The 27,303-nt window shown below is 49.2% G+C and overlaps 1 protein-coding gene across 3 annotated transcripts; it reads right to left on the bottom strand.

Annotated features, from left to right (window-relative positions):
• Window positions 1–125: 125 nt before the first annotated feature.
• STK25 (serine/threonine kinase 25) lies at window positions 126–21,731 on the bottom strand. 3 transcript variants are annotated; one of them, XM_068953736.1, is made up of 12 exons: window positions 21,649–21,731; window positions 19,961–20,086; window positions 13,894–14,124; window positions 12,110–12,166; window positions 10,853–10,961; window positions 9,511–9,668; window positions 9,060–9,245; window positions 8,699–8,844; window positions 7,656–7,770; window positions 7,289–7,360; window positions 3,939–4,075; window positions 126–2,368 (listed from the first exon to the last, which is right to left on the bottom strand). In XM_068953736.1, the coding sequence occupies exons 2-12, from the start codon at window positions 20,009–20,011 to the stop codon at window positions 2,329–2,331; spliced, it is 1,302 nt and encodes a 433-aa protein (XP_068809837.1). In that variant the 5' UTR covers window positions 20,012–20,086; window positions 21,649–21,731; the 3' UTR covers window positions 126–2,328. The 3 variants fall into 3 exon arrangements, with proteins under 3 accessions (XP_068809837.1, XP_068809838.1, XP_068809840.1); XM_068953737.1 differs by having other exon boundaries at window positions 21,645–21,688; XM_068953739.1 differs by lacking the exon at window positions 7,656–7,770.
• Window positions 21,732–27,303: the final 5,572 nt, after the last annotated feature.

The raw sequence follows: 27,303 nt of genomic DNA, 5'->3' as shown, positions 1-27,303 counted from the left end.
AACCCCCTCCACGGGCGCTGCCTGGCGCATACGGCAGGGAGATGCGGTGGAAGACCAAGCTGAACGCAACGAAACCGCAGCTTGAGCAAGTGTTATTTCCCTAGTAATAACAAGTTACACACACGTCACTTGATTTGTTACTTTATTGAAAGTGGCAGATCCCTTTCAATGTTTTTAAAAACTAAAACCATTGTTGCGTTGAATACTGAAGGAAGGTCGTGGGGATTGTTTCCTTTAAAAACTTTACTCACTACACTGCAGTGCATGTGAATAATACAAGGTACCTTATTGACACAATTTGCTACCGTCATGAACAACAACTTTAAAAGCAGCAGGAGCCTTTCCGCTGCCTTTCTGCTAGACTGCAGCCTCTGCCTTCCACCTCAGTAAGCGTCCTAGCTCTACACCAACTCCTTCTCCTGGGGGAAAAAAACAACAGGGTGGTTCTGTTTTTTTTTTTTTTTTTTCATGAATACAGGCTCCGATAGCGCTCACGCTACCCTGAGAAACACCACGCCACAACTGATCTCCAGCCAGATGAAAGAGCAGCACCTACTCGCTACCAGACAAGTTCATAGTGTTTGCTGAGCCTGTAGTTATACATCGCAGAGGAAGGGTAAAGGGTAGCCGTAAGCTAAAGTGAACGTAGTACGCTGGGACGGGGAACATCTGCCCCCTTTGAGCCCAACGCTTACAACCTGCAGGTCTGACTCCAAGTACCAAAAAAAATCAAAACAAAACAAAACACACCCAAACCTTGTTCTCTAACAAAGTGGCCTATCTTTTAAAAAAAAAAAAATGCTGAACAGCTACAGCTTTTGTTCTCAGCAGCTTTTGAGTGAGCCGCATCATTCACAAACACCCAGACAGACGGTTCGGGGGTGTCTAAAATCTTGCTGACTTAATGCTAATAGCGTTACAGTTAGAGAGGTCTCTAAGCAACTCACTGTCAGAAGTTATGATCCTACATCTGTTTTTCTAGACCTTTAACGTATAGCTTTAAGATCTGTACATTAACCTGAATTAAAGATTTGCTTGGTAAACTAGTACTCTACAGAAAGCAAAGCTAGTTGGGATGGCTCCACTGGAATACCGTAAGCAGGCAACACATCAGAAGATGCTTTAATCTCTCTGCTAGCAAGCAGCAACGCACCTTGTCAACTGGAGCAAAGCCCTGGCTTCAGTGAATTTAGCTCCCAAACTGAGAGAAGAGCCAGTAAGGGGACGCCGAGAGGAAGGGGGCGGGGGGCAGTGTGGTTTTGCTACCCAAACCACAACACATGGACACCATTGCTGTTCGCCATCTGATTTATCTTCCTGTAGAGGACAGGGCTTTTTTTGCCTCAAAAACCGCTACGAAACGTAGACTTGCCTTTTGAAGAACTGAAGCCTTGTTAGTGCCTTTGGTTGCCTTATTCCCCAGCCCCCCCTTTTTTAAAACCCTCCTGCAACATTTGGGCAAACACAGTGGGCTGTCTACTCAGCTTAGCGCCTAGGGCTGCCAAAAGCCACATATCTGGTCACTCCAGCTGCAGTAAGCAACAAGGAAAGGAACCCTATCTGCTCCCCAGCCCTTTCAACCCAAAACACGACCACTGTGCCTTGACCCAAGGCAAGCGTTGCTGTAGCCTGAATGAGATGAACCAAGGCCTAATCCAAAATGATGTCCCAAAGCCAAAAAGGAAGCACAGTCAGCAAACCCATCCTCCTGTGAAATGACAAGCTAGGAGAGACCAGCAGCAAACTACGCATTTTATCTTAACTGCTGCTAGAGTTGAAAACTTTGCTAGTGTGTGAAGGAGTTGAACCGATCCTCCCGAACAAATAGAGCGCTGCTCTAACTTTCCCAGAGGCTGTAGTGCGTGGAGAGCTTGCAAACATACCTCACTTGCACATTACTGCTCACAAATACTTCTTTGGGAAGGGCAGAAGGCTAAACCCATCAGACTTGCCTTTGAAACGTATCTGAATAGAAGAGACTCCCTCTTGTCCAGCAGCCAGGCATTTACCTATAATAAGCTGTGAATCAAACCAAGCCAGAATGGATACATCCATAGGGAAACAATTAAAAACTGCATTGAGTACATTGTAAAAACAATTAGACCGCCCATCTTGGGCTCTGCAAAAGGTCTAAATTGTACTTGCATTGCAAACCCCACCCTGGGTTATCATGGAAACACGTGTATATGAAGGCTCTGAAATGTCCTGGAGTCCGTAACACAATGTTACATCCAACAGCAGATGGTGGTCTGGGTTCTTATGTAGTTCTTATGAAGCCGGAACAAAAATCCTTCTCCCTCCTCAAAACAGCAGCAGGGAACGTATGTGTCAGCGGGCAGAAGTCAGGTGGTTCCGACTGTGTGAAAACCTGCAAGAAAGAAGAATGGGTGGAATTGGTCGCTTTTTAGTCCTCACCCTGACAGACTGCCCACATGCACTGTGCCAACCAGCATGTTTGCTGATGAAGAAGCAAGTCTGGATGCATTGTCTCCTACTCCCACTGCCACGCTCAGGTTTCTATGTAAAGTCTCTGAAAGGAAAACCAGTCAAGAAGGCATGTCTTTCTCCATGCCTTTGCAATTCAAGTTTAGGATAGGCTGACAAGTTTTGAGCACTAGTGGTCTACAGCAAGAAACAAAGAAGGCTCACTGAGGTTTTGCCAGCCTCCAAAGAACGGTGTCAGTCTCTCGTGCGTTGTCCAGTACTGCCCCTTCTAGGCTGCTAGAAGGGAATGAGACTCATTTGAACAGCTGTGCTGCAGCCACCCAAAGGGCATCCGTGCAAGTATCTCTCACTCAGCCAGAGGTCAAAACCTTTGCAGGAGTCGCTAGCACAAGTTCTGCGGTATCTGTCGGTTCAGCCAGAACAGACAGGAATGTTCTCTTTCCTGCTTTAAGTGATTATTAGCTCAGAGCTCTAAAGAGACCCATAGCATATTTGCTTGAAAGCTTTGAGGCCTTCTCTTACTAAGTCATTAAGGATGACCAGTATTTTTTGACCTTCACCTCTAAGGTTTCTTTTTGCTCGACAGCATCAGATTGCCACTTTAGCTACAAGACACAAACTGTGCCAGCTTTCAGCCATCCAAAATAGATGCTTAGAAAGCCCTGGTTCGATGGTGTAAAGAAAGATTGAGCTGCATTTACATTAGCAACTGGAGGACAGAATGGCTCCTTTGGTCACATAAACCGCAGAACACTTAACATTTGGCCCCTCGCTGGTCAGGAGGCTGGAACTAACGTTTCTTGACTGGGGAGGAAAGGGGAAGATTCAGGATGGCCTGCTAAGAGCTGCAATGGGGACAAAGCTGAATTAGTGTTAAATAAAGTCTGATAAACCTGTGAGCAGGATCTGACATTGCTGTCTGCGCTACACAGACTTCACTGAACGTGGTGCCAGTAGCAGAGCTAAGTTTGATGTAGTACCTGTTAAGCAGTAGAGAACTTTGTTATACTGGACTATGCTCCTCCACTGATTTATTATTAAGTACCTGCTGCCTGATCCCTGGGTAAGCAAAGCAACCGGTTGCAAGCAGTGCTTTAAAGCGCGTTCCTTGCAATGAAACAGATACTCTCTAGTCCAGAAGTGATCCCAGTGACATTTTGCATAGCGCCCACTACCTGGGTAGTGGGACAACCAGGATGTCCTATGTCAGATGAAGGTAGGTAGCAGCATCTTTCTGTGCTCTGTAACATTCACTTACACTATAGAAACCTGTTTAGTGGAAGAAAGGGCTTCCGAGAGCAGGAAGAATTGCTTCTGCTAGATGAAAAGCAGTTAAAAGAAGTGACGTAAGGACTATTAGATCAGCTGTCATCAGTATTCACATTTTGGGCGTCTTGATTGCTCAGTACCAACCTTTAACATAGCTACGCAGTATGGCAACGGTTCTGTTCACTGCCAGCTCCACCCCAGCTCACCAGGCAGGGGACACTCACCTTTGTACCCGCTCCACCATGTGTGCTATCAGTTTGTCAGAGATGCCTGGGCAGGACTCCTCAGCCAAGCTGAAGGCGTTTTCCAGCTCCTCCATAGCTCCCACGTTGCCTCCAGTCTGCTTGTGCTTGTCTTTAAGCTGCAACCCAGAAACACTGCATTAGCTCCTCATCTCGCTGCAGAAAGCGCCAGTCGTGCGGCGCGGCACAGAGACCAAGTCCCTTTCTCTTTTATCAGGATACCACAGAACGCAGGAGGGCAACCACGCTCCTCTTAAAACATAAAAATCAGGGCTCTTTTTGTAGGTTGGGAAGATTGAAATCCAGTGTCTGGATTTCAGGCTTTCTCCAGGTACTAGTTAGCAATTAGAGACCTTAACAGAGAGGCTCTGACAATACTCTCGAACAACCTGAAGGATAATAATGGATCAACAGCCCTGAAAAATGGGAAGTAGCAACAGAACAAAGAGCTCTACTCCAGCTGTATCTGAGCCAGTATGGTCATCTCTGTTGCTAAGAATAGCTTAGCACCCTTCCACACACACAAAGGTTTCCAGACAGGTAGGGCAGAAAAATATCTTACTACCAGGATTTGGTCGCCACCACTTTCAACTGCCACAAAAAGAAAAAAGTATGAGTTGCTTGAAGGCAGAGGGAGAGTGCTGCCACACTACCGACCCTCTGCCACTTGGCTTCCAACACAGCGTCATCCTTGAGAGCGCGCTTTCCCCAGGTGCAAAAGGGGAACGAAGCCAACCAAGACTCCTGAGCCCAGCATCAAACCTAGATGAAAAGTGTCTTTGCATCGTTCCTCGTTAGCGTGTTCTGACTCCGCAACCGTGAGTCTACGTTTCTCCACCTCCTTCACTCAAGCGGCTCAAGGCTGCAGCTCCTTCCTTAGTGTGCACCATTAGGCAGTGAGCTGCACGGGAAGCAAAGCCTTCCGTTGATCAAGCAATCTCTGCCAGCTAACCGCTGTCCAGTTCAATTAAGCTCCCATTAGGCTAGACCGATTAAGGGGCTTTGCACAAGCCTCGCAGGTCTTTGTCTGCAGTTCTAGGATCAGACTTCGTGTTGTTTGAATTTGCCTTCTCTGCCGCGGCAGAACGCGGGACAATGCGAATGCTGATCCCCAGCTGGAACCGTCCCCGCGCTGCTGCCTCTTCAACAGCGTTATCGCTCGCTAGCGCAAAGCCTCAGCTGCGTAAGCAGCTCGCACACTTCTCTGTTCGTTCGGAAGTGGCGGGGGGGATGAAGGGCAACTCAATTACACACCAAGGACACGGACTGCTCAGGCCAAAAATAGCCGTGACATCAAAGCCAAGGATTTGCTTTGACATCTACCTGATCACAGACTGCCAAAATGAGACATGGGGTCCGTCCTATAGGTAAGCCGCTGGTTTATCGCCATCCTTTAACACCAAGCCACCAACCTGTAGTTTGCCCAATAGCCCATGGGGAGAGTAGTTGGTGTCATCCTGCTGCTTTCCACTGTGGAAGAGCTTTCTGGAGGTTAGCAGGATTCACCGGATACCGTACAAAGCCTTAAGGCTCGGCTTTTATTCACTGCTTAGTCCTACAGGTCCAAATACCTTAACCAGAGCCTCTCCCTTCTTCCCTAGCTGAGTAATTGCCCACACCTGTACTCCGGCATGGGTCATTTTCAATATTAACATCCAATAATACACATGCAGGGAAGGCATATAAAAGACTGTAAGCAGCAGCTCACAAAGACCTCAATTCACGAAGCCCAGCTCCAGCCCGGTCACGGAAAGTGGTGATCAAAACTTAGCACGTTCAAGAGCCACTAACACAACAGGGAGAAGGAGAAAGCCCGCTGCCGATAGGAAGCTCTGGAACTGGAAAGAACAACACACGCAACAAGCAGCGAGGTAGATTTCCTGCAGGATGTGGAGAAAAATGTTCTTCCAGACCCCTGCTACTCTGCTCGAAAGTGCAGGTTATTTCAGTAACTGCCCAGAACCTCCTCTGCACCTGACCGAGCAAGCGGGGTCAGCAGAGCCAGCAGGGAACTCTAATGAAAGGAAAGAAGGGTCAGCAAATCTGGGGCAAGTGAGTCAAGCTAGCAGAAGTGAAAGCCCCTCCCCATCCACCCCCGCAAAACCGCTTCATGCAAAGTTGGTAAGAAGCCACCCAAAGATGCACTCGTTGACTTAACGGGCTCACAGCTCTGAGCATCCTCTCCCCAGAAGGCTCCGAACCAGAAAGGATTGAAGCCCACAAGTCAGTGATCATGCAGCATGAACGGACTGTCTGCATCAGGAACTAGTGATACCCTTATCCTTCTTTATCTCACAGGTCTAGGCGCATGAGACCTGCCTGCGTGCACTGACTGCTGGACCTCAGGTCCAGTGGAGCACAGAAGAGGCCAGTTAGTTAAATTCTCCATTTCCAAAGCAATCCTATCTGAAGAGCATTAAACGCGTCCTTTTCAGAACAACTTCTGCTGTCTGCACTGTAGCAGTAAATCCTCCTTGCATATGGCACTAGACCTGAGAGAAGAGTTTTAAGTCCAGAGACTGTCTTGAAGCACAGGCCTGCGGTTGGCCTCCCCTGGATCCTGAACAGAGCAACCCATCAGGACCAGAGAAAGAATCTCCATGACCCAGCACCCTAAGGCACAGCCCAGCACAGAGGATCCTGACACGCAGTGTCTGCATAAGCTGTTTCTTCCCAAGCAGAACCCCCTTTCCTACTTTCCTGCTGGAAACAGCAACCAAAGCCCGTAGCCTCTTATGATTGTCATCATCCCCACCCCAGAACACAAGACAGGAAAACAGGCTGGATTTTCCAAACCTGTTTTCTCTGTCCACTTTCCCCAGGCCATATGGTAACTAATTCTTTAGCAGACATCTAAAAAAAAGTCAAAAAGATGGCCTCGTAATTGCCAAAGCCGATTCCAGATCTAACCCACCTACAGCAAAAAAGGTTCTTTCTCAGTGACTCTGCTGTGTATAGCAGATAGGAGCTGCTGACGCCATCAGAGCAGGAAGCAATGACAGACAAGCTCAGGGACAGCGGAAGTCCAGTGACGCCCATGCGTTAGCAAGCCTAAGAAGCAGGTGTTCCTGTATCCCAGCCTCACTCGAGGACAACACAGCAACACTATGTTTGCAGGAACACAAGCGTTTTGGAGAGGGAGCTCCAGGAACGTATTCACTCTCCTAACATACTGCACAGACTTCTGAACAGAGACATAAGTGCTTCACAGTCCCTCAACCCTAGTAGGTACCTTGCCCCAAGTCCCTTCTCAGAATCCTTCCCATTTGCACATCCATGCCAGGTCCCTCTTCATCTCCAACCACTGCAGACAGCAAGAAGGTCCTACTCACCTCCCCAAAGACCGGGTGAACAAGCGTGGAGAGACACTGTGACCGTGGTTGCCTCTTGATGGGCTCAGTAGGCTAGAAAGTAACACGCGAAGGAGTTACAAGCACAGGCAAAGGCTCCCAGGGCACATGAACTACCAAACTTTTGATAATTTCACAGCACCTCGATTGCAGCACCCTCAACCAGGTCTCAGGAAAGCCACAGCTTGCAGTACCCCACGGATGTGGAAGAGGCAGCTCTGGGGCACTAGCTCTTGATATCAGACTAAAGTCAATTTTAGATAGAACATGAGTGACTGGTAGCTATCCCCAAGACCTTCAAACTTGTGTTAGTTCAGTCTGCTTTTGAAGGAACAGATGGCAAACTGACCTTCTGGGAACCATGAAGAGCCATTCCTTTGTGCAGTTTGCCCAAGGAGTTGGGACGAATAGTTGGTGGGAATGTCCAGATTGGACCCTGGTCTCCATCTTCTGTGTCTCCATCACTGGAAACACAAAGGGGGAGGTCAAGGCAAAGCATCAGCTCCACACACGGGATGTTTTTCCCATGCGTTCCCATATTCACAAGCTCTCCCTCACATGATCATCATATCATCACAGGGCTCCAAGCCTTTCCCTACCCCAGAAAAGAAAAATCCTAAAGAGAAACTATTTCAGTCTCTACAGCCCATATAAGACACCACACAGATCTGAGCCAAGAACTGTATCACACTCCCAGGTCACTGCAGCTACCAAGGACAGTACTTTCTGCTCTACCCAGCCTGAGTGCAGTTTCAACTGCTAGCTAAAATTATGAGAATTTCAAGCTACTGGAAGCTCACGATTTCAGGAGTCAGGCTTATTTAAGGCGTTCCAGGCCAACCTCCCAGAGTCATTTGTTGCTTGAGTCTCTGCCACTATAAATGAAGCACAGCTCTGTGATACTAGCCTGGCAGCAAACAGCAAAAGAAGTGCTCTTTCCTCACCGAGACTCATGGTCTCGTTATCCTCCACCTCAGTAGCTCTCTACGCGTGAATGTACGTGAACACATATACACAACTGTTGCCACAGGTCCTACAGCCTGTAGCTCTATGGAAGGCAATGCATTTCACTGAATGTGCATAAAATACAGGCAATCAGGGCCTTGTTTTACTAGTGAGGCACAGACCAGATGTTTCTTACGAGTATTTTTGATTCCTTACACTCAAAGAAGCTCCACAGGGGGGACTAGAAGAGAATTCCAGGTCCCGCTGAACAGGAGGTAACAGCCTATTTCTTCAGGCAGCAGTCCTTTACTCTCACAAGCAGACACTCACCGGTCTCCCTGTCCTGACAGAAGATCTCCCACCCAGTTGGGGAAAAGGACCTGAACTGCTTGCAGCAAGCTACGCAGAGTGCAGCACAGCACCTCTCCATGCAGCATATGTACATACATGTCAGAATCACCAGAACTGGAATCCTCTCCGTGGCCCTCTGACTTCCAGCGCTTGAATCGGTCAATCAGCTCCATTAGGAATGAGGTTTTCTTGGTGTAGCGTGTGATGAACTTGTGCTTTAGCAACTCTTTAGCTGTCGGCCTCTGGAGCAAATAAGGAAAGCATGCTACATACGGCACTGTCTGTGTACTAAACACGAAAGTACGCTGCCTTTAGTTCTTGCCAGGCTTGCCTTTCTGTTCTGCAAACACAGTACTGCTTTCTCTCTAGCAGCCTTGCACCAAGAGGTCTTTCTCCTAAGGAATCTTTGGCCTCTGCAATACGCTACCCAGATTCAGAGGTGGACAGCAATACTCACAAATCTAGGATCCTTATTGAGGCAGGCTTCCACAAACTCCTTGAAGGGCTTGCTGTGGTGTCCCTCAAGTGTCGGAGGGTTATTTTTGGGGATCAGGAAGAGAACCCTCATAGGATGCAAATCAGAATTCGGGGGCTCTCCCTTTGCTAGTTCAATGGCTGTAATTCCAAGGGACCAGATATCTGCCTGAGAGAGGAGCAAGAACAGTGACTGCAGAGGATGGCAAGGAGCAATTCTGCAACATGAAAGCATGACATTTTGGCCGCTGAAGAGCCTATTACATAAAATCAGATAGAGTGTTTTATGTCAAATGGACAAACTTCCCCACAAGACCCTGAACCATAATTAGGAAAGCATCATTCTTGCAACAAGCATCTCCAACCTCTATATTCGTCCTAGCACTATTTAATTTATAGTAGCATCGAGTATCCTCCTCCTGCTCCCAGCTCACCTTGAAGTCATAAGCAGATTGTTTGATGACCTCTGGCGCCATCCAGAACGGAGTCCCAACAAAGGTGTTTCTCTTGATCTGGGTGTCTGTCAACTGTCCAGCCACCCCAAAGTCAGCCAGTTTCACATCCCCTTGTTCCGAAAGCAGTACGTTGGCAGCTGTTCACAGAAATGAGCGTTAGCCCATTGGTTTCTGAACCATCTACAACCCACGTGGAACTGAACTCTGAGAGGGGACCTCCCCGTGACATCCCCTTTTTGCCCCATGAAAACCCTCAGCTTGGATTTCCAGCTTCAGACTCATTCCCACACTCTGACCTCTGCTGGGTAACACAGACCAAGGTCATACAGTTGGTTGGATCAGGAGAAGGGGAATACTTGTGGGGTAGCAGCAAGGACTAGCTGTGAAGGGAATTCCTGGTCACTTCACAAGAAGAGAGGGGATTTCAGCCCAAGATAACCTCAGATGGTCTTGATTTCTTTCAGAACAGCATTCAGTACAGATTAAAAAGCAGAGCCTTTAAGGAGCTCAGAAGTCCTGGCCTTGTACTGGTTCCCAATTCTGCTTAAGAGAGCAGCATTGCTCAGACTTATTTTTACAAGACTTTTCAACCTGAGAGACACGCTACCTGGAAACATTCAGCGTTTCCAGAGTGCTGCCAGTGAACGGTCCTGCACAGCTAGCACTATAAATTTTTTGTGCAGGCACACATCCTCAGACTCCTTTCTACGTATCTCCCTGCATGAAGTCTCTTGACTCTGCTTGTTCACATCACCTCCCGCAGAGGGTCACGGCAGTCAGCATCCAACATTGGCCACATCTTCACAGCACTGTCCTCCTGCTTCCCTCTGCTGCGTTTTGCTTGGGGTGAGACTGTTCTTTGGGAGGCAGAGGGCAGGACACGAGCTGCCCTGATTTTCTAGGGCTATAAACCCTGCACGAGGACAGCTCACAGTCACGATAAGCTGTAGGCAAGTTGTGTCTAATCAGCCTTGAGGTCCAGCACACTAAAGCAAATGTCCAGCCACGACCAAGGAGAGTCAGCAGATGTTGGAGGGCGCCGTCTCACTCCTTTGCTCTGTTCCTCTACCTAGTCAAACTACAACTGCCAGAGAAAAGCTAGAGACCCTTACTGCTGCCCCATACCCTAGACTAAACATCAAAAACATGAGTTGCAATAAAATGAATAGTTTCAGATTCAGAAGCAAGCAACCCAATGCATTACAGGAAAAACAGCACTAAGAAGCAGTCTCTGCAACCCTTCAGACTATTCCTGTAAAATACTTCAAGCCATGTTTGGAACATCCCTTACAAGAAAAAGGGCTGAGCTCTCTATTCTTACCTTTGATGTCCCTGTGGATCTTCCTCTCAGAGTGTAGATAGTCCAAGCCCTTTAGAATTTCCCTCAGGATAGTAGCTATATAAGTCTCTTCCAGGGGTCCAGGCTTTAGCTGAAAAAGGGCAAGAAGTTGACTTATAGGGTGACTGATGCCTTAGATTTCCTAGCCTCTCCCTTTGTTATGTGGAAACCTTTGCCAAGCGCGTCAGACTCTGCAGGAAGCACCTGCTGCACCAGCCTGGTGCGCGTGTTACTCTGCAAGCAGAGCACTGAGCTTTGCACCTGGCATCTTTAAATGGAAAAACTTTGGGGGGTTTTCTTTTCATTTATTAAAGGCTTCCCGTACCCCGCTGCCACACACATACACACACACCAACGATGCCCCGCCAACAGCAGCAAGCTCATCTCTTGCTTTGGCCTGGAAATATATTGGTGAACAGAACTTCTTAGTTTCTCCTGTTTGCTAGCATCCAAAAGCTGCATTTCAGCCACCGCAACAGCCCAGAGAGGGCTTCTACCCTCTGGTTGTGGAGTAACAGGGTATTAGTATCAAAGCTTTCCTCCTTTTAGTCAGTTCAATTCTACACAAGTCCATCCTTCTCAGTGCAATAATCGAGGCTCTGACACTGAGATGACTTCTGCTGAGGACAGGCCCCTTCTACACCCTTCCTCTAAGTCAGCACAGGCTCAGCAGTTATCACCATGGGCTCTTAGTTACTGCTCTGGAAAAAACAGGCTTTATCGTCCCAAGCAGAAAAGCACAATCCTGCTGAAGATTACAGCACAGCGGAACTTTGCCAAACAAATCGTTTATTTTGCATTTGTATTCCCTTAAAATTGGAGGTAGCTTGTTAGACATCCTTTGTATTACCAAGCACTTGGAAACTCTGGTTGTGGACCAGAGCCCTGCTGAACTCAATGCTAGAGAGGCACCAAACAACACTGTAAACTCTTTGTGGGGATAGGCGACATAGATTTGCATTGCTCAAAAACAAGTGGCTGCTGTCACGTTTCAGTTCACCGACTCTCTTGTAAAGCAGTCGAGCACTCTGGACAACAGAGCTCTAACAGCTGAGCTCAACGTAGACATTTCCTCTGTCCTGGGATACAAATAAGCAGCACGTCTGTCCTGCACTGCCTACCCTTCAGGCGCAGGGCTGTCGGAAAGATGGCATGCAGCAAGTGAGCGTCTTACGGGCGTTTCACAAATCAAGGCTCCAGCCTACATTTTTCAGGGACCAGAGCTTACCAAGTACTTACCAAATCCAGGGCTGAACCTCCTCCCAGGTACTCCATGATTATCCACAATTTAGTGCCCTGCAAGCAAGAGCACCAGTTATGAGCAAAGACGGGAATAAAAGCAGGCAGAAAAGGTAAACCACAACCCAAAGGCAGCAAGATGCACGAGCGGCCTTGTACAAGACAGATCAGAGAGGTGCTGCACCTACAGCTCTCAGAGACTTAAGGAGCTCCTTGCTGTCTCTCTTCCTGCTGATGCAGCACTGCAACAGCAGACCTGTCCCACTACATTTCTTTCTCTCAGTCTCCGGTTCTAACTGAGCAAGCTTAGTGGCGCCACAGCCACCAGACTACACAGCCCACAGAGATAAGCATATTCACAGGTGAGAGCTGTGCAACATCAACTCCAACAGATCTAGCACATCTCCAGCTTGTTAACGCCAGGGATGACAGGGGAGCTTTTCAGCCTTTGATCTCACTAACAGAACTGCCAACTTGAAGGGAAGATCAGCAAAACACTGTCTTACTCCCCAAAGGGATTCCCAGACTGAGGTTCACAGAGTCCTGATAAGAGAGATGCAGCCAGTCCATGAAACCACAGCTTTCTTGAGGTTTTCATTAGAAGGCTGAGAAAAATGCATCATGGCCTTTGAAAAACATACGCGAGGAATCATCAGGATCCCAAAAGCCTAGGCATTGCTTTGCTCCAGACCCAACGTTACATACACCCCAGCAGCCGGCATGCAGATGCTGCTTCTGATCATCACTAACAGCCCCCATTAAGGATTCCCAACCCTGTTCTCAGTGGAAGAGATGCCACCTCATTTGTCCCAGCACTCCTCTCAAGAACCTGACTCCGTTCTTTTTACTGTTTCTTCAGCCTGTCAATACACTCTTCTCTGGCTCCTGTTCCCCCGCAAAGCAGGGACTAATACAACAGGGCTCCAGTCCTTGGCAGGCATTTCCAGGTGCTGCCCTGTACTTTCCTTCAGCCCAGCCTGCAGTGGAAGTGAAACAGGCTTAGATGTTTCAAGCCATCTCCTGGAAATAACCAGTTGACTGGCAGCCTTTCCAAGGCAGAGACAACATCAACAGCGTTGCACAGAGGGCAGCTCAGCTTTTGGGTGGCAGTATTTCATACTGAGGAGCTCTGGGAAAGCTGGGCTCTGCTAGACTATGCTCAGAGCTCCAGCTCTGATAGGAGATAGGAGCCTTTCCCCTGAGAACAGCCTATTCCCCTTCCTAGCAAGAAGGATCTCCGTGTGCCAGGCTCCCAAAAGGAACTGGTGACAGGTTATATCCAGGAGAAAAAAAGGACTGGCAAAGAAGTAGCATCACACAATCACAAGACTGAAAATACAGCTTCAAGGTCCTCTTCTTTCCAGAAACAGTCTAGATCCTCCCAAAGACTTAAAGCCCTCAGTGATATCACCTTAAAACTGTGGTATTTCCAAAAAGCATTCACAAACTTCCTTTCAAAAAATGGTCAAAGCAGGCAGGGTCCTGTCTCCGCAGTGGAAGATTTTCTCTCTGCAAACTGCCCTGCTCTTGGGACCACATTGTGCTGAACATCTCATTTCCATGTGCTTTGCCAGCGTGTTAAAGCTCAGTCTCATATTAAAACCACACAAATGCAGTGGGCAAAGCCATTACTGTTCTTGCTGCCCTAGTGAACCTCACAGACTGGGTACCTTTCCAGTGCTACATACCACTGTCAGCTGTAGCACCCATACAGAGCCCCGTCCCGCCCCCAAACTGCAGGCAAGGGAATTGGCATGGCTTTTCCCCTCAGCAGCGTCTCCTACCTTCAGGTAGGAGCCATAGTAGCGGGTGATGTAGGGACTATCACACTGGCTGAGCACTGTAATCTCCTGCTGAATGTCCTCAATTTCATCCTCGGCCTCCTCCAGATCAATGATCTTGATGGCAACCACTTCCTTGGTGCGGTTGTCTATCCCTTTATACACTTCGCCAAAGGATCCTTTGCCGATCCGTTCCAGCTTGGTGAACAGCTCCTCAGGGTCCACCCTAGAGTGCTAAACCAGAAGGCAGAGAAGAAGAAAATCAGTAAGTCACAGAGCAGCTGGCAGAGCACCATGCATACCCAGACAACATCATTTTCATCTTAACTCCTTCTCTATGTATCTACTCTGTTGTTTAATCCACCTGAACTTCATATATCCTAAATGGTTTCCACATGCTGAGAAACTTAGCACAGAACAGACCCAAGATGAGAAGCGAAGAAACCTTTTACCCTGGCTCTCTGTCCCTGCAGACCTTGGCGAGGGAAGAAGGACAGAGACGCTGGAAAGGAAGATGCCAACAAGCATCCCTAAAGAAAGGGTCAGTTCCTTTAGGACAGGACAGATTTGATCTGGAGCACAATTGTAGGCACCAAACTAATGCCAAAGCAGCTTGATTAGCAAGCACTTGTTCACACTTAAACAGAAAGGCAGGCAAAGTGTCTCCAAACTAGCTATCTTTTAAACAGCAGAGTGAAGCAAAGGGGAACAAAGAAGAGGCCACCACACTTCACAGGGTTGTTTCTCCAGTCCCTCTCCTGCCTGCAAAGATTTTACAGTGTAGTACATTTGCTCTCTTCCCTACTTGTTCAGGCGGTGAAATACTTGCTAACATAAACACCAATCCACATTTGCTGTCTGTTCTTCCGCAGCCTGATTTCCCGGCTGCATCCAGCCCAGCACCCTTCAGATGTTTGCACACGGAGCCTCCCATCTTTCAGAAGGTCAGCAGCAAGAAGCCCAGATACCTGACTATCCCAGAGGAGACAGAAGACCTGAACGGACACTCCATCTACAGACTCGCTCTTCTGGAACAGCTTCTCTGACTGGCATAGCCAGATACAAAAGCAAACAGCAATACCCTCATTAGATAAATACACCAACTGGGAAGCTATAAACATGGTGATCTTCTGAGAAATACTGACTTTCTAACAGCAGTCAGGCTTCAAAACTAACACTTTCTTAAGAAGAATGTGGATGGGAAAGGAAAGAAGCCAGAATTATTTTCTGATGCAGTTTCATTCTGCCCAGCTGCAGACCCAGAGGTCCTACTCTGCTCTGTGCTATTAAAAGGCTCTTCATTCTTCATGATTACTTCTTCTGCCTTTCTTTAAAGTTAGTTTTAAAAAAAAAAAACCTAGAAAAGAATAGTCTGACCTACAGGAAGTGGCCAAGCTGTTACAGTAAGTTTTCCACACCCAGAGCTTCTCAGTCCCACCTTAGACGTGTCATCCAGAGGGACCACTCCCTTGCAAGGACCTTGAGCTGAGCAGAGATTTTATCTGAGAACAGGGCGGCTGCATTTTTCCATCTAACACCAGGTTCTAGCAGCAGGCCATCACTCAGCAGCACTAGGTGCTGCTTAATGATTAAGCCAAGCAGTCATTACAGGTTGTTTGCCTTTTGTGCCCAAAACATCACTGTATGGTGTAAGCCAGGCCAAGACAAGGACAAGCTTTACACTTGGCGCACTCAACAGGATTTCCATGTGCATGCCAATTCAAGATACAGAAGGATAACCAAATATCCCTGTGCATCCATGGCAACACCCAAACAGGCTCTACTTTGAACAAACACGCTGGAAACAAGCTGAAGGGGAAACGCAGCGATGGAAAGAACTGGAGACATAGCATGGACTGGAGCAGGGGAAGGGAAGGAAGAAGATTTGAACTTGAGAAATGCCAGGAGACAACACGAGAATGATGACTGTAGCAGAGGAGAGAACAACCGTCTGGCCGATCCAGACTCACAAAAGGCCAAGAGCGGTTTCCACCTCTGGACCAACTTACAGCAAGGTGGCCCAGACGTTTCCTTGCGTAGCGACCCGCTGCACTGCGGCAGCGCCACTCGTTACGCCAGCCACTCCACACATCAGGGAGAAGGAAGAAGAGAAAGAGGACTGTCTCCCTGGGGCACCTGGCTCAGCAAGGAAGGAAACTGCACATTGTGGGCACCACAGAAGACCTTGCCAGGTAGCATTTTGGTGGGAGCAATCCTGACTTTCCACTAAACTAAATGAAAGCAAAATAGATAAAGTTATGCTAAACCACAGGATACCTGTTCAGAAGCTCTCGTCTATTAAAAACAGTTCCTGTTTGAGCTGCCATGCTGTAACTCAGCATGGATGAGCAAAGGTTCAGATCTGTGGGTTTACAACCCTTAGCACTCAATCAGGCAGCAGAACAGATCCAGTCATGCCAGGAATATGCGGCTATGCAAGTGCACAGCTCTGTCAAAAGAGCAAAAGCACACTGCCGTGCTCGGGGTATTAACGCGGGGAAGGGGAGGGGAGGAAAATAACATGCTCTGTGTAGCCCAGTTCTCCCCCACCCCAATAAATTTGCACCTGCTGAACCGCAATGAGGAGTGCAAAGAGCAGGATCTGTCCCTTTTCTGCACACCAAGTGATCTCAGTGCCAGTCTTATCGTCAATGAATTGCCCTGGTTCCAAATCCATGTTTTAGAGTTGCATAGCCACAAGCAGATCAGACAAACTTTGTTAGGAGAAAGTAATAGACTCCAGATGAAATGCTTCACACCCACATAAGTGAGCTTGCCAGCCTAAAGAAACTTATTAGCACCTGGCAGCTCTGCAAGAGCTTACCAGCTTGGGATCTTTCCATTTCCTTCACGCTCACAGAGCCCACCAGGGCCGCAAAACGGAGCTCCAGACCACAGTCAGAAGAGCTAGCTGACCTGCTGCTGCCCCGTCCTACTGCAACTCATAAAGCCTTTAAGGACGTTCACCTCGTTGCACTTTTCTGCTTGACTGAATGGCAATTATACAGCAGTTCTGGGGCAAAAGGCCTCATGCTGTTTCTCCCCTTCGAGAGCAGTCTGGCGCTAGAGATGGCTCAGAGTCAGGCATGAACAAGCTATGGTGGGAGAGCACAAAAAACCACTATCTTGGTTGTACATGCAGGAAGGGGAGAGAACAAATAAGGAGGGAGAGGACAATCTGCTAGTAATGCTCCGCTTCTCCCCTCCTGCATCTAGTCTCACAGCAGCAGAGCAGGAAAGAAGGATGCTCTCTCATGACAGGTGTGAGGGTATTTGCCACCGTGACTGATGACGCCATGTTTTAAAACAGAGCAACTCATCGCAGACATCAAGAATTAAGAATCACAGCATGTTACGAGCCAAGCCTGGCAGCCACACCAGCTGCTTCATGGGGAGAGAGAGAGAGGGCTTGGCAGCTTGGTTACCTCCAGCTGCAGAGACAGGCAGTCAGTGAGTGGCATGACACCCTCAAGCTCTGGGAAGAGACTAAAGAGGGGGAAGTATCCACTCTCATTTCAAAGCTACTACTTGGAAAGGTAAGCTCCACATTGGGAATAGAAATAAATGACCTTTGAATCACCTCAAGATAGTCTCTCTGGGCTGTTTCTGGCTTTGTTCCAGCTCACTCTTTGAAGAGCTGCGTTCAGCGTTGTGAGCAGGAGTCACACCTGCATCTGCTGCACAGAACACCAAGAGGTGCTTATACCCATTTGGAAAGGAGAATTTCTTAGTCCGGGGCAGGTCAGGATCATAGTCACTGTCCTGTATGGGAGAAGTCTGGTGTAGAAAAAGGATGTCAAGTCTATCTGGGACACATTAAGAACTGCAGCTGACTTGGAGTTTGGCAGTCTCCAAAGATTTATATCGAACTATAACAGCGTTTAGTGTTCTCACTTCTGACTACAGTACTTTCCAACCAGCCAAACAGATCAATATCATTTTCCTCTGCCACACACAGCTGAAGGAAGAAGTTGGTTTTAATAGACCTCAGCTACTGACCTTCTTTCCTTCATTCTCTCCTCTCCTTCCAACTTCCCATCCAGCACTTCTCCACATTGCATCCTACATTCTGACTTTTGGGCCACTGAGATGTCTGAAGCAGCACTATGTTCTTTCTGGGGAAATCAGCTTTGTACCTGGAAACATTTGAAAGCTTCCCTGTCCATATGAAAGTAGTACCCAACTCTCTTCAATGGCTGCGCCTGAGACAGTTTTGAACTTGTCGAGTATAGCTAAGGAGGTAAGTTCCTCCAGTTAATAACATTTTGAAATACAAATATAATCATTTTTCTGAGACTGCCAAATTGCTTCACAGATAGTAGTCTTTTGCTTCAAGGCAACAAAACATTCCTGAGTCAGAGAACCTGAGAGACATTCTCAAGGTCACCTAAGGAGCAGCAAAACTGGACTCAGAAATCAGCTCACAGCTTTAAATACTGTAATGCAAACACATCTTCTAGCGGACAGAGCTCCCAGCAAAGAGTGGAGACCCACTGTGCTGTATATACACAGCAAAGGGCAATCAAAAAAAAGAAGGCCTAAACAACCTAGGCAGGGAAATGAAAGCACAGAGGTAAAACAACTTGGTGATTTGCCCAAGGTAACCCAGCATGTCAGCGCTGCTGGGAATCCAAGCTAAGCCAAGCCTCTGACATCCCAGTCTAAGTCCTATAGTCTCTTGATCTTCACAACACCTCTCTAAATTTAGGTAAGCAGAACTTCAGCACAATTCCTACTGCCCTCCAACAAGCCTCAACCGCATAGATTACAAGGTCTCATCCAGGATTCCTGAAGAGATCCAAGGAGCGGACAACACAGACTGCTTTCCTATTCTAGGACCAGACAGAGAGTCATGGTATGACAGAATCTGAGAATGCATGATATTTATATAATAAATTAAGAGTTTAGAGCCCTGGAACTCTGATAAGCTTATCAGTGAATGCTGTATATAAAAAGCTCATCGCACCTAAACTGACAGCTTGTCGGTATTTACATAAATCCATCCACAAATGGTTTCATTAATTCCCTACTATTCTGTTCACAATTATCTTCCTTGGTTTTATCAGCTGCTTTCAGCTCGACTCTCCTACCTACTTATTTACAAGCTTGAGAGGAACCTTCTCTGTAGCTACTGAACTCAGCCACTTCAAATTTTCCCAGTCCTAACTAAACAGCATCCTCTCCTATTCCTTTCATTTCTCTCCCTGTATTATGACTCATTCAGGTTCTATATTTGCATTTAATTCCACAACTGTTTGGGGAAACAGTTTATGTGAAAGACAGCATGCAAACTAAGATGCATTGCAAATCAATGTTATGCTGAAAAGGCTTGGAGAAAGCATTATCTCAAACCACTAAAGCTTTTAGCGTTTAATTCTACATCTAGGAACAGAATAGAAAAATGCCAGAATTCTCCTAAAACATGGTTTAAAAGGGTCTATATTCAGTATTGACGTCTGCCAATAGTCAAACATACTCCACAACCAATTTCAGAAGAAACAAGATTCAAGCTGATACTATTAACGTGGTTCAGTTCTAAGTCCCAGGTCACGACATCATCCTTCCATGTCCTCTTAAGAAAATGGCATCACAACAACAGGAGTTAACCACATCCCCTGGGGCTGACATCTCTCTCAGAAGAGAGACGTGTTCAGTACCAAATTTTGCTACCCTTCATGCATAGGGTTACAGGCACTATTCTTCCCAGGTTACTCTTGTGAACGCTGCCAAAACACTACATCTGGCGCAGTCTGTAAACGCAGCTTTTCTGATCCCATTTCTAGCCTAGCCCTCCTAAAAAAAACACTCAGAGACAAAGATCTCTCTCTCCCTAAGAGCAGAGTTACCCTCAGAGAGGAGCACTGCACTGGAAGAAGAATCCCCTCACTATACAGCGGGGCAACCTAACATTGTCAGCCAAACACCACCAGGGAATAAGACAGAAATCAATCAGCTAACAGGAGTAATGAGACGTGTGCAAGAGAGAAACAGTGGCAAAAAGTTACCTGCTGGAAGCGTTATGTCTGCTCTTGATGCAAGAGTTTAAAACAAATCTTTAATCCTCACTTACCTGGCTGGCAAATTCCCTCAAGTGAGCCATGCCTACAGGATGGTCAGACATCCGCGTCTGCGAAATCAGGGAGGTTGGGTTGCTGTAGCACAGCGGGAAGGCAGTGCTTTCTCATCCACTGGTCAGCTGTGACAAGCAAGAACACAGCAACTCTAACTCAAGGTTCCCAGAGCCTGGCTCATTCCCCCAAAAAACTACCTTCAACTTTTTCTGCTCAGTCTGCAGTTTGCCTCGGACCCCATCAACCCGTTCAAAGTGTGCCAGCCCCTCCTTGCATCAGCAAACCCCACCTCGCAATTTTTCTCCAGACGTGCCTTCCAGACAGATCAGGAACCTCATTTTAACGATAGGCACCGACACAGCTTCAAGCACCCTCTTCCCTGCCATTACCTCACCACGCTCCCCGGTATATTTGCCGCTACGGCACTCTGCCGTCACCACAGCTCCCAGGATATATCCCCAGGACGCTCCACCGGATTATCCTCACATACCCCTTCCATCCTAGGGCTCCCCTGTAATCCTCTCAACGCGTGCTTCACTTAGGGTACCGTTTTCCCCAGTGCATCCATTTGCCAAGCTAAGCTCCCCAGCACACCTCCTCCCCCTCGTCAGGGTACCCCAACCCCACGCCACCCCAAAGCACCCCCAGACCCAACAAGCTCGGTGCTCCTCAGCAACCCGTCCCATAGGGCGCCCCGCTGTGCCAGCAACCAAACCACCCCAACGCTGCACGGCCCCGCACGACGCCCTGGCCCACCCCAACACAGCCCCAGCACAGTCCCTTCAGGGCACAGACTCCCAGGGCATGCCACCCCACCCCGGGCACCCCTCCCAGCCCTCCCCAGTGCTCCCAGTAAGGCACCTCCAGCCCTCCCCAGCCCCCTCAGGACACCCCACCCCAGGGCTCCCACCGGGGCTCCCCCGGCCCCCCCAGGACACCCACCGGGGCTCCCCCAGCCCCCCCAGGACACCCCACCCCAGGGCTCCCACCATGGCTCCCCCAGCCCCCTCAGGACACCCCACCCCAGGGCTCCCACGGTGGCGCCCCCGGCCCCCCCCCCAGCCCCCTCAGGACACCCCACCCCAGGGCTCCCACGGTGGCGCCCCCGGCCCCCCCCCCAGCCCCCTCAGGACACCCCACCCCAGGGCTCCCACCGGGGCTCACCCGGCCCCCCCCAGCCCCCTCAGGACACCCCACCCCAGGGCTCCCACCGGGGCTCCCCCGGCCCCCCCCAGCCCCCTCAGGACACCCCACCCCAGGGCTCCCACCGGGGCTCCCCCGGGCCCCCCCCAGCCCCCTCAGGACACCCCACCCCAGGGCTCCCACCATGGCACCCCTGGCCCTCCCCAGTGCTCCCACCATGGCTCTCCCAGCCCCTCCCCCAGCCCCCTCAGGACACCCCACCCCAGGGCTCCCACCGGGGCGCCCCCGGCCCCCCCCCCAGCCCCCTCAGGACACCCCACCCCAGGGCTCCCACCGGGGCTCCCCCAGCCCCCCCCAGCCCCCTCAGGACACCCCACCCCAGGGCTCCCACCATGGCTCCCCCAGCCCTCCCCAGTGCTCCCACCGGGGCTCCCCCAGCCCTCCCCAGCCCCCTCAGGACGCCCCCCGGCACGGCCCCGCGACGCGGCCTCCCCCCAGCGGCCCCGCTCGGCCCCCCGCAGCCCCCAGGCCCCGCCGCACCTACCCGGGCGGGCAGCCCGCCGCCGCCGCCGCCGCCGCCCCTACGGCCAACGGCCCCCGCGCGACGCGCGCCCCCGCCGCCGCGGCGCCATGCCGGGCCTCGCGCGCGCCCCCGCCGCCGCGGGGCCGCCCTGGGACACCGAGCTCGGCAGCGGGAACACCGGGCGAAGGGAGGGGAGGGCCGGGCGCAAGAGCACGGCGGGGAGGGGGGGCGGGGAAGGGGGGGTGAGGTGGCCGCGCCGCGCTGCCTCCTGGGAGACGTAGTTCCCTCGCCGCCGCCCGCCCCTGGCGACGCGGCACCCGCGGACTACACGGCCCGGCAGGCATCGGGCGGGGGCGCGGCGGGAGGAGGAGGAGGGGAGGGCGTGGGCGCGAGGGCTTCTGGGAGAGAGAGTCCTGCGGCGCGGCGGGCGCGGGCAGGCCGGGCGGGGCCAGGACTACCGATCCCAGTGGCCCCCGCGGCGAGGCGGTCGGGGGTGGGCGGCGCCGCTGGGGCCGCGGCCTGTGTGGAGGCCCGAGGGGCTCGGGAGGCGGCTGCCTCCCCTCCCCGCGGCTCCTCGGCTTCTGCTGCGGGGAGACAGGCCCTGCCTGGGCTGGAAAGAGCAAATTTGGGTGGCTAAAAAAAAAGCTGGGTGAGCGGAGGTGGGGCGAAGCGAGCGTTTTGGTCAGCAGCGCTTTCCTCATTGTGGTGGTGGTTTTTTTTTCTTTCTCTCCAGTGGCTGGTTAAGCTTTTGAATGAGGAAACCCGCCCTGGTGTGCTGAGGGTTCGGCCTTCTCATCCTCCCAGCGGCCATGCTAAGAGCTCGTCCCGACAAACCCCAGCAGAGCACCGTTTAAATTCACCCTCTTTCGGGGAAACCGGAGGGTTTGGGAATATTTCCTAAGGAAGCGAAGCAGCCCGGTCAGGCCGCTTTCCGCCTTTCTGTTGCCAGTCACCTTAAAAACTGGCCTTGGAAGTTTTCCTCTCAGTTAACAAAACGGGCACAAATTTCTGCCTCCGACGTGGCTGCCCACGCACAGAGCTTTTTCCATGATGATAACCTCGCCTCACACCCATATCCCTGTCCCAGCGCAGCACCTTGACTTAAAAAGTCTAGGGAGACGCAGAGGAATCGAAGCTTTATTTGATCTGAAATACCTGACGCGCGAAAGAAAATCAGCAGTTAGGGAAAGGAAGGAAAAATGCGGTTATGCTCCAGTTCTCCTGCAGAAAGGACGAAGGGGTGAAAACGTTGCCTTTCTGCTCATGTTTTTGCACACACACACACGTGTCACCCACGTGGTAGGGAAAGTTATGAGTCCCCATGTGTGTGTGACTCAGGTGGTGTTTCACCCTGATGGCCTGGGTTCTTATATCATGCAGACTCAGGAGTTTATCCATGTACTTGCATTCTTGGCAAGGTGGCAAATGCCGCACAGAAATGTTTATTAGGTTGAATAAGTACAGCAAGTCTGAACAGAGCCAAAAAGCTGTCTCACTAACATCACCCCTAGACCTTAGGCTGGCCCAGTGTTGAATAGTTCAGGAGCGTGATAATAGCGACCCTGAACTGCTGGGAGGAATGGCAATCAACTAGATTTGTAGGCTTGGTTTAGGGTAAGTCTTTAATAAGGATGATCAGTACTTGAGTTCCCATCTTAAAAGAAACTGCAAAAGCTGGCCAGCAGTTTTTGAGCAGGAAGACAAGCACGCTCAGGTGTAGGCTGGTGCGACCTGAATTCCCATTTGGGACCGGTGGGGTGTCTGCCTCTTAGCAACAGGATACTTGGATGAGCAGGAAAGTTGGAATGAAAACTGTGGTCCAGCTGCCATCTGGAAAAAGCCATTTACAGGTCAATAGCTAATCGGTCTGCTTTTGGCAAACCACATAGGCCTAGAGATCGCTGCTTCGTTGTGAGGCAGTTATTCCTCTAACTTTCTCTTACGAGGAGAGGGTTATTAATGTACTCAAAACCACGCAGTGCCAAAGTGTTGTCCCTGGGGATGCAGGCGGCCTTAACTTCTCTATGGCCACCAATGGCATGTTTGTGTCCATCACCTCCTCCATTTGACCTTCAGCGACATATCAACTGGAGCAGAAGCAAAATAAAAATGTCCTCTTCCATTAATTCCCTACTTTTTGGTCGATGCTGTATTCTTGGAAACCAGCTCGTATATTTTTTAACGTTTGCAAGGGCGATTACAGAACAATCATGCTGCAAGTTTTATGTATAATTGTTGCTTTAGCACCCAAAAAGTTTGGTGCTTATTGTGCTAGGGGCTGTACCTACCCAGAAAAAACACACAGTCCTTGCCTCCAAGAGGTTTAAGTTTAAAATAAGCCAGCCAGACAAATGAGAGAGAGCAAATATTTCTACTGAAGGAAGGCAGTGGGGAGTTAATTATGTGTTGGAGGCACCAGGCCTACGGAAGGTGTATCGCTTTCCATTTAGGGTTAAAGCTTTCACCTGGCCTTAAGGAAGCAGGGCTATCTGAAAGGGACTCTGGGATTAAGACTGTGTTTTTTTTTCCCCCTAGCCCTGTCAGTGTGAAAACGAACAGGCAGTTCCTTCTGACTCCGTGGAAGGTTACCTTGTTCCTGATGAGGTTAGTCATGAAAGTAAGTATGGCTGATGGAAAGAGCGGCTCTAGGAGCTGAGCCAGCCTTGCTGCCGTCCCTTTGTTTTGTGCAAGTCCTTTGACGCCTAGAAAAAGGTGGCCTGGTTAGCCTTTAACTTAGTGGTGCCATTAATAAGTTCTTCCCTGTCTGCTTTCACAAAATTGTAGGAACTTGGTATTTTGGCTGTTGCGACGCCTCTTCCCAAGCTGGTTACAACTGGCCAAAACCTGTGAGAGGGAAAGGGTCAACTATGTAAACACGCACGCATGCATGTTTGCCATCTGTGTGTTATATGGCTGTATATGCTTCGTTGTATGGAAAATAAGGCTAAAAACGAATGACTTTTGTATATATTGTTGGGTTTTCTCCTCACTACAGAGAGCAAATAACTTCTAAAAAGTACTGTTTTCTTGAAGGGATAAGCTGATTTGTTAGTTCTTTTTTTTTCTGGCACTCTTAAAAGCAGAAGGTTAGAGATTGGGAATAAAAAAAAACTAGATTAAGAGCTGGAGGGTCATCTCTTCCAGACACCTGTTCTTATTTCGTAATGAAACCTGAAGATTTTAGCTCTAGATCAGCCTCTGCCTGAAGAAGGGTTTCAAAGCATAATGTTTTGCCCAAATTGGAGCCATGAGGTTGACACCTGAACACGATTCTTGGTTATAATGCTCATTCATTTTTTATATATATATATATATATATTCAGTTTTTCTTCATCTGAGGTTATTGCTACTACTTAAGGGTAGGTAGAGGAAATTAACTGGCCTGCATAAAGTGCTAATTAAATTGCTTAACGTTCTCCCTGTAAAAAGATTTACTTCTGAAAACTATGTTGCACGTTGTTGACAGTGTGGCAGAAATACTGCTTGAGGTGACGGGTAATTCTCTCACTAACAGAGAAACCTTGAATGAGGCATTTCAAACTTTTGTCCAATAAACTGTTCCACTCCATTATGTTTATGTGAAATTCAGAGATAGGTGTAAATAGTTGCTATAAGAAGCTTTTTGACTGATAGGCTCTTAAACATTCCCTTGAAGTAACACATCTTTTACTTTTCCATAGGAAATATCAAACAGGATCACAAGGGATCCTGCAGCCAGCTCTCCTGATGGTCAGTGCCTTTCACCAGGTGCTTTCGAGAACAAGAAACTCTTCAGTGAGATGTCTCGAAGTTGCTTCCCTGCTTAAAGGTAAACATGCTGTAGTTGCATTAACATATCTCTGCCTGTTGCATTGCTACTTGGGTCAGGTGGAGAGGGTATTATACTCATTAGAAAAATGAGTATAATAAGACATCTTAAAGAGGGTCAGCCTGGTGCTGAATCAATTGTCAAAAGCAAAGAATGCTAGTGAGGAAACAGCGTCTGGTATCTCTGCAGCCTTGCCTTGGGTTGGAATTACTCAGTGGCCAAACCAAACTGTGCAGAAAGGACCTCAGGAACTAATGCTCTACATCTTAACTGCTTCAGCTTATGAAACTCTTTCAAGGCGGTGTCTGTTGGTGGTTGGTTCAAGCACTGATGGCTTTTTTTGGTATGAATTACTCAAAACCCCCACAGATGACCACCAGGATTTAATTCAGTCTCTACTTCTTGAGAAACTTGTTGAGATGCCTGCACTGCACCTCAAACAGCTGTATCCCTCAAATAACTGAGCAGAGAGGTACAGCGTGGCTAGTTGTGAGATGTGCTCGGTCCCTGTTGAGGTGTAGCTGCTAGTCTGTTGGAGATGGACGATTCTGGTGCTGTTATCCAAGTCCTGGGGCTAGCTCACTCGGCCTGCAGTAACTCAGGGCTTTCCATCCTGTTTTCCCTCTCATAGAGTTAACACTGATGCAATGGGACTGGAGAGTCGTTCAAGTGTCCTTTGCCAGACAAAGCTGGGAGGTTTTTTAATGGCCCTCAGAGATGGTCGGAGGGTTTTGGAAGCAAATCTGATTTGCTTTTTGTTGCTGCCACCAGGTGGCAACAGTGTATTGCAGCCCCATCCTGCTCGCAAGAAAGCAGCAAGTAAAAGCTCTCCCCTCCCTGCCGAATCCTGATTACTCTGTTGCTCTTATATAAAATATTTCCTTTTCTGTGCGGGTCGCTGGGTCTACCTCCCTCAGCCCTTCATGCTAGGATATGGAGCAGTGGTCAAACCCAATAACTGAGTACTGTGCACTGTTCAGCTTTATAGCGCACAAGTTTCTTCCCGCTTGCAAAGGAGAACCGAGTGGCTGAGTGGGGACCAGAGGAAGGCGATGGTTAGTGGTTAGTTAGATCACTAGTCTGTGCCCCTGAGGTTTCTTGCTCTACCTAATTTGCTGGGTGGCCCAGGCCAAGTTTGGTTCAGTTTCCCGTGTCTGCACTGGGGACAATAATAGCATTTCAGACGCTGTGAGGGTAAAACAGCAGAGAGTGAAGCGTGTGTCGCAGGAGATGACCATGACTGTGCACACAGATGGAAACAGCTTCTAAGTGACAGGATTGCATGGTTAGATTGGGCTAGCCATCTCAGCTTATTCTGTACTGCTCTGTCTTCTCTCTGTACATAAAGCTCTGCTCTTGGTATCTCTGATCTGTGAAAGGGCAACAGGTAGAACTGTTGCCTTCACCCCTCGTGACTTGGTGAGGTTTCCTTGAACTGATCTTCCTCTTCCACCTTCAGCCTACGTCAAGCTCTGTCTGCTGCTCCTTGAGCACTTAGTGTCTTTACCCTTCTCGGGGACGAAGGTAGTTCTCTGATGGGACAAGTACTATCTCTTGAAACGTGCAAGTTACCCAGTGCTGTGGGGCCTTGAATTGCCACATAAACATAAGAAGCTGCAGGGAGGAGGAGTGATTTGAAGCGACCCTGGTTTCACTGACTGTGAAGCAGGAGAGTACCTCACTGTAAGCAACAGCTGGGCTCAGGGCATAAGGAAGAATTTTTCATGCCCCTCCAGCTCTCTGTACTCTTGTTCAAAAGGGCAGTTTTGTCAGGAAGCAAACATGACTGGACATAGCTAATGCCAGCACCATAAGCCGTGACATGGCGTTACTCCCTCTGCCTCGTGCTGAGCAGATGGAGCATCGCT

The sequence above is a fragment of the Struthio camelus genome, chromosome 9 (assembly GCF_040807025.1).
Source record: "Struthio camelus isolate bStrCam1 chromosome 9, bStrCam1.hap1, whole genome shotgun sequence".
Lineage (NCBI taxonomy): Eukaryota > Metazoa > Chordata > Aves > Struthioniformes > Struthionidae > Struthio > Struthio camelus.
Note: the sequence above shows the minus strand (reverse complement) of the source record. Positions and strands in the feature narration are given on the sequence as shown.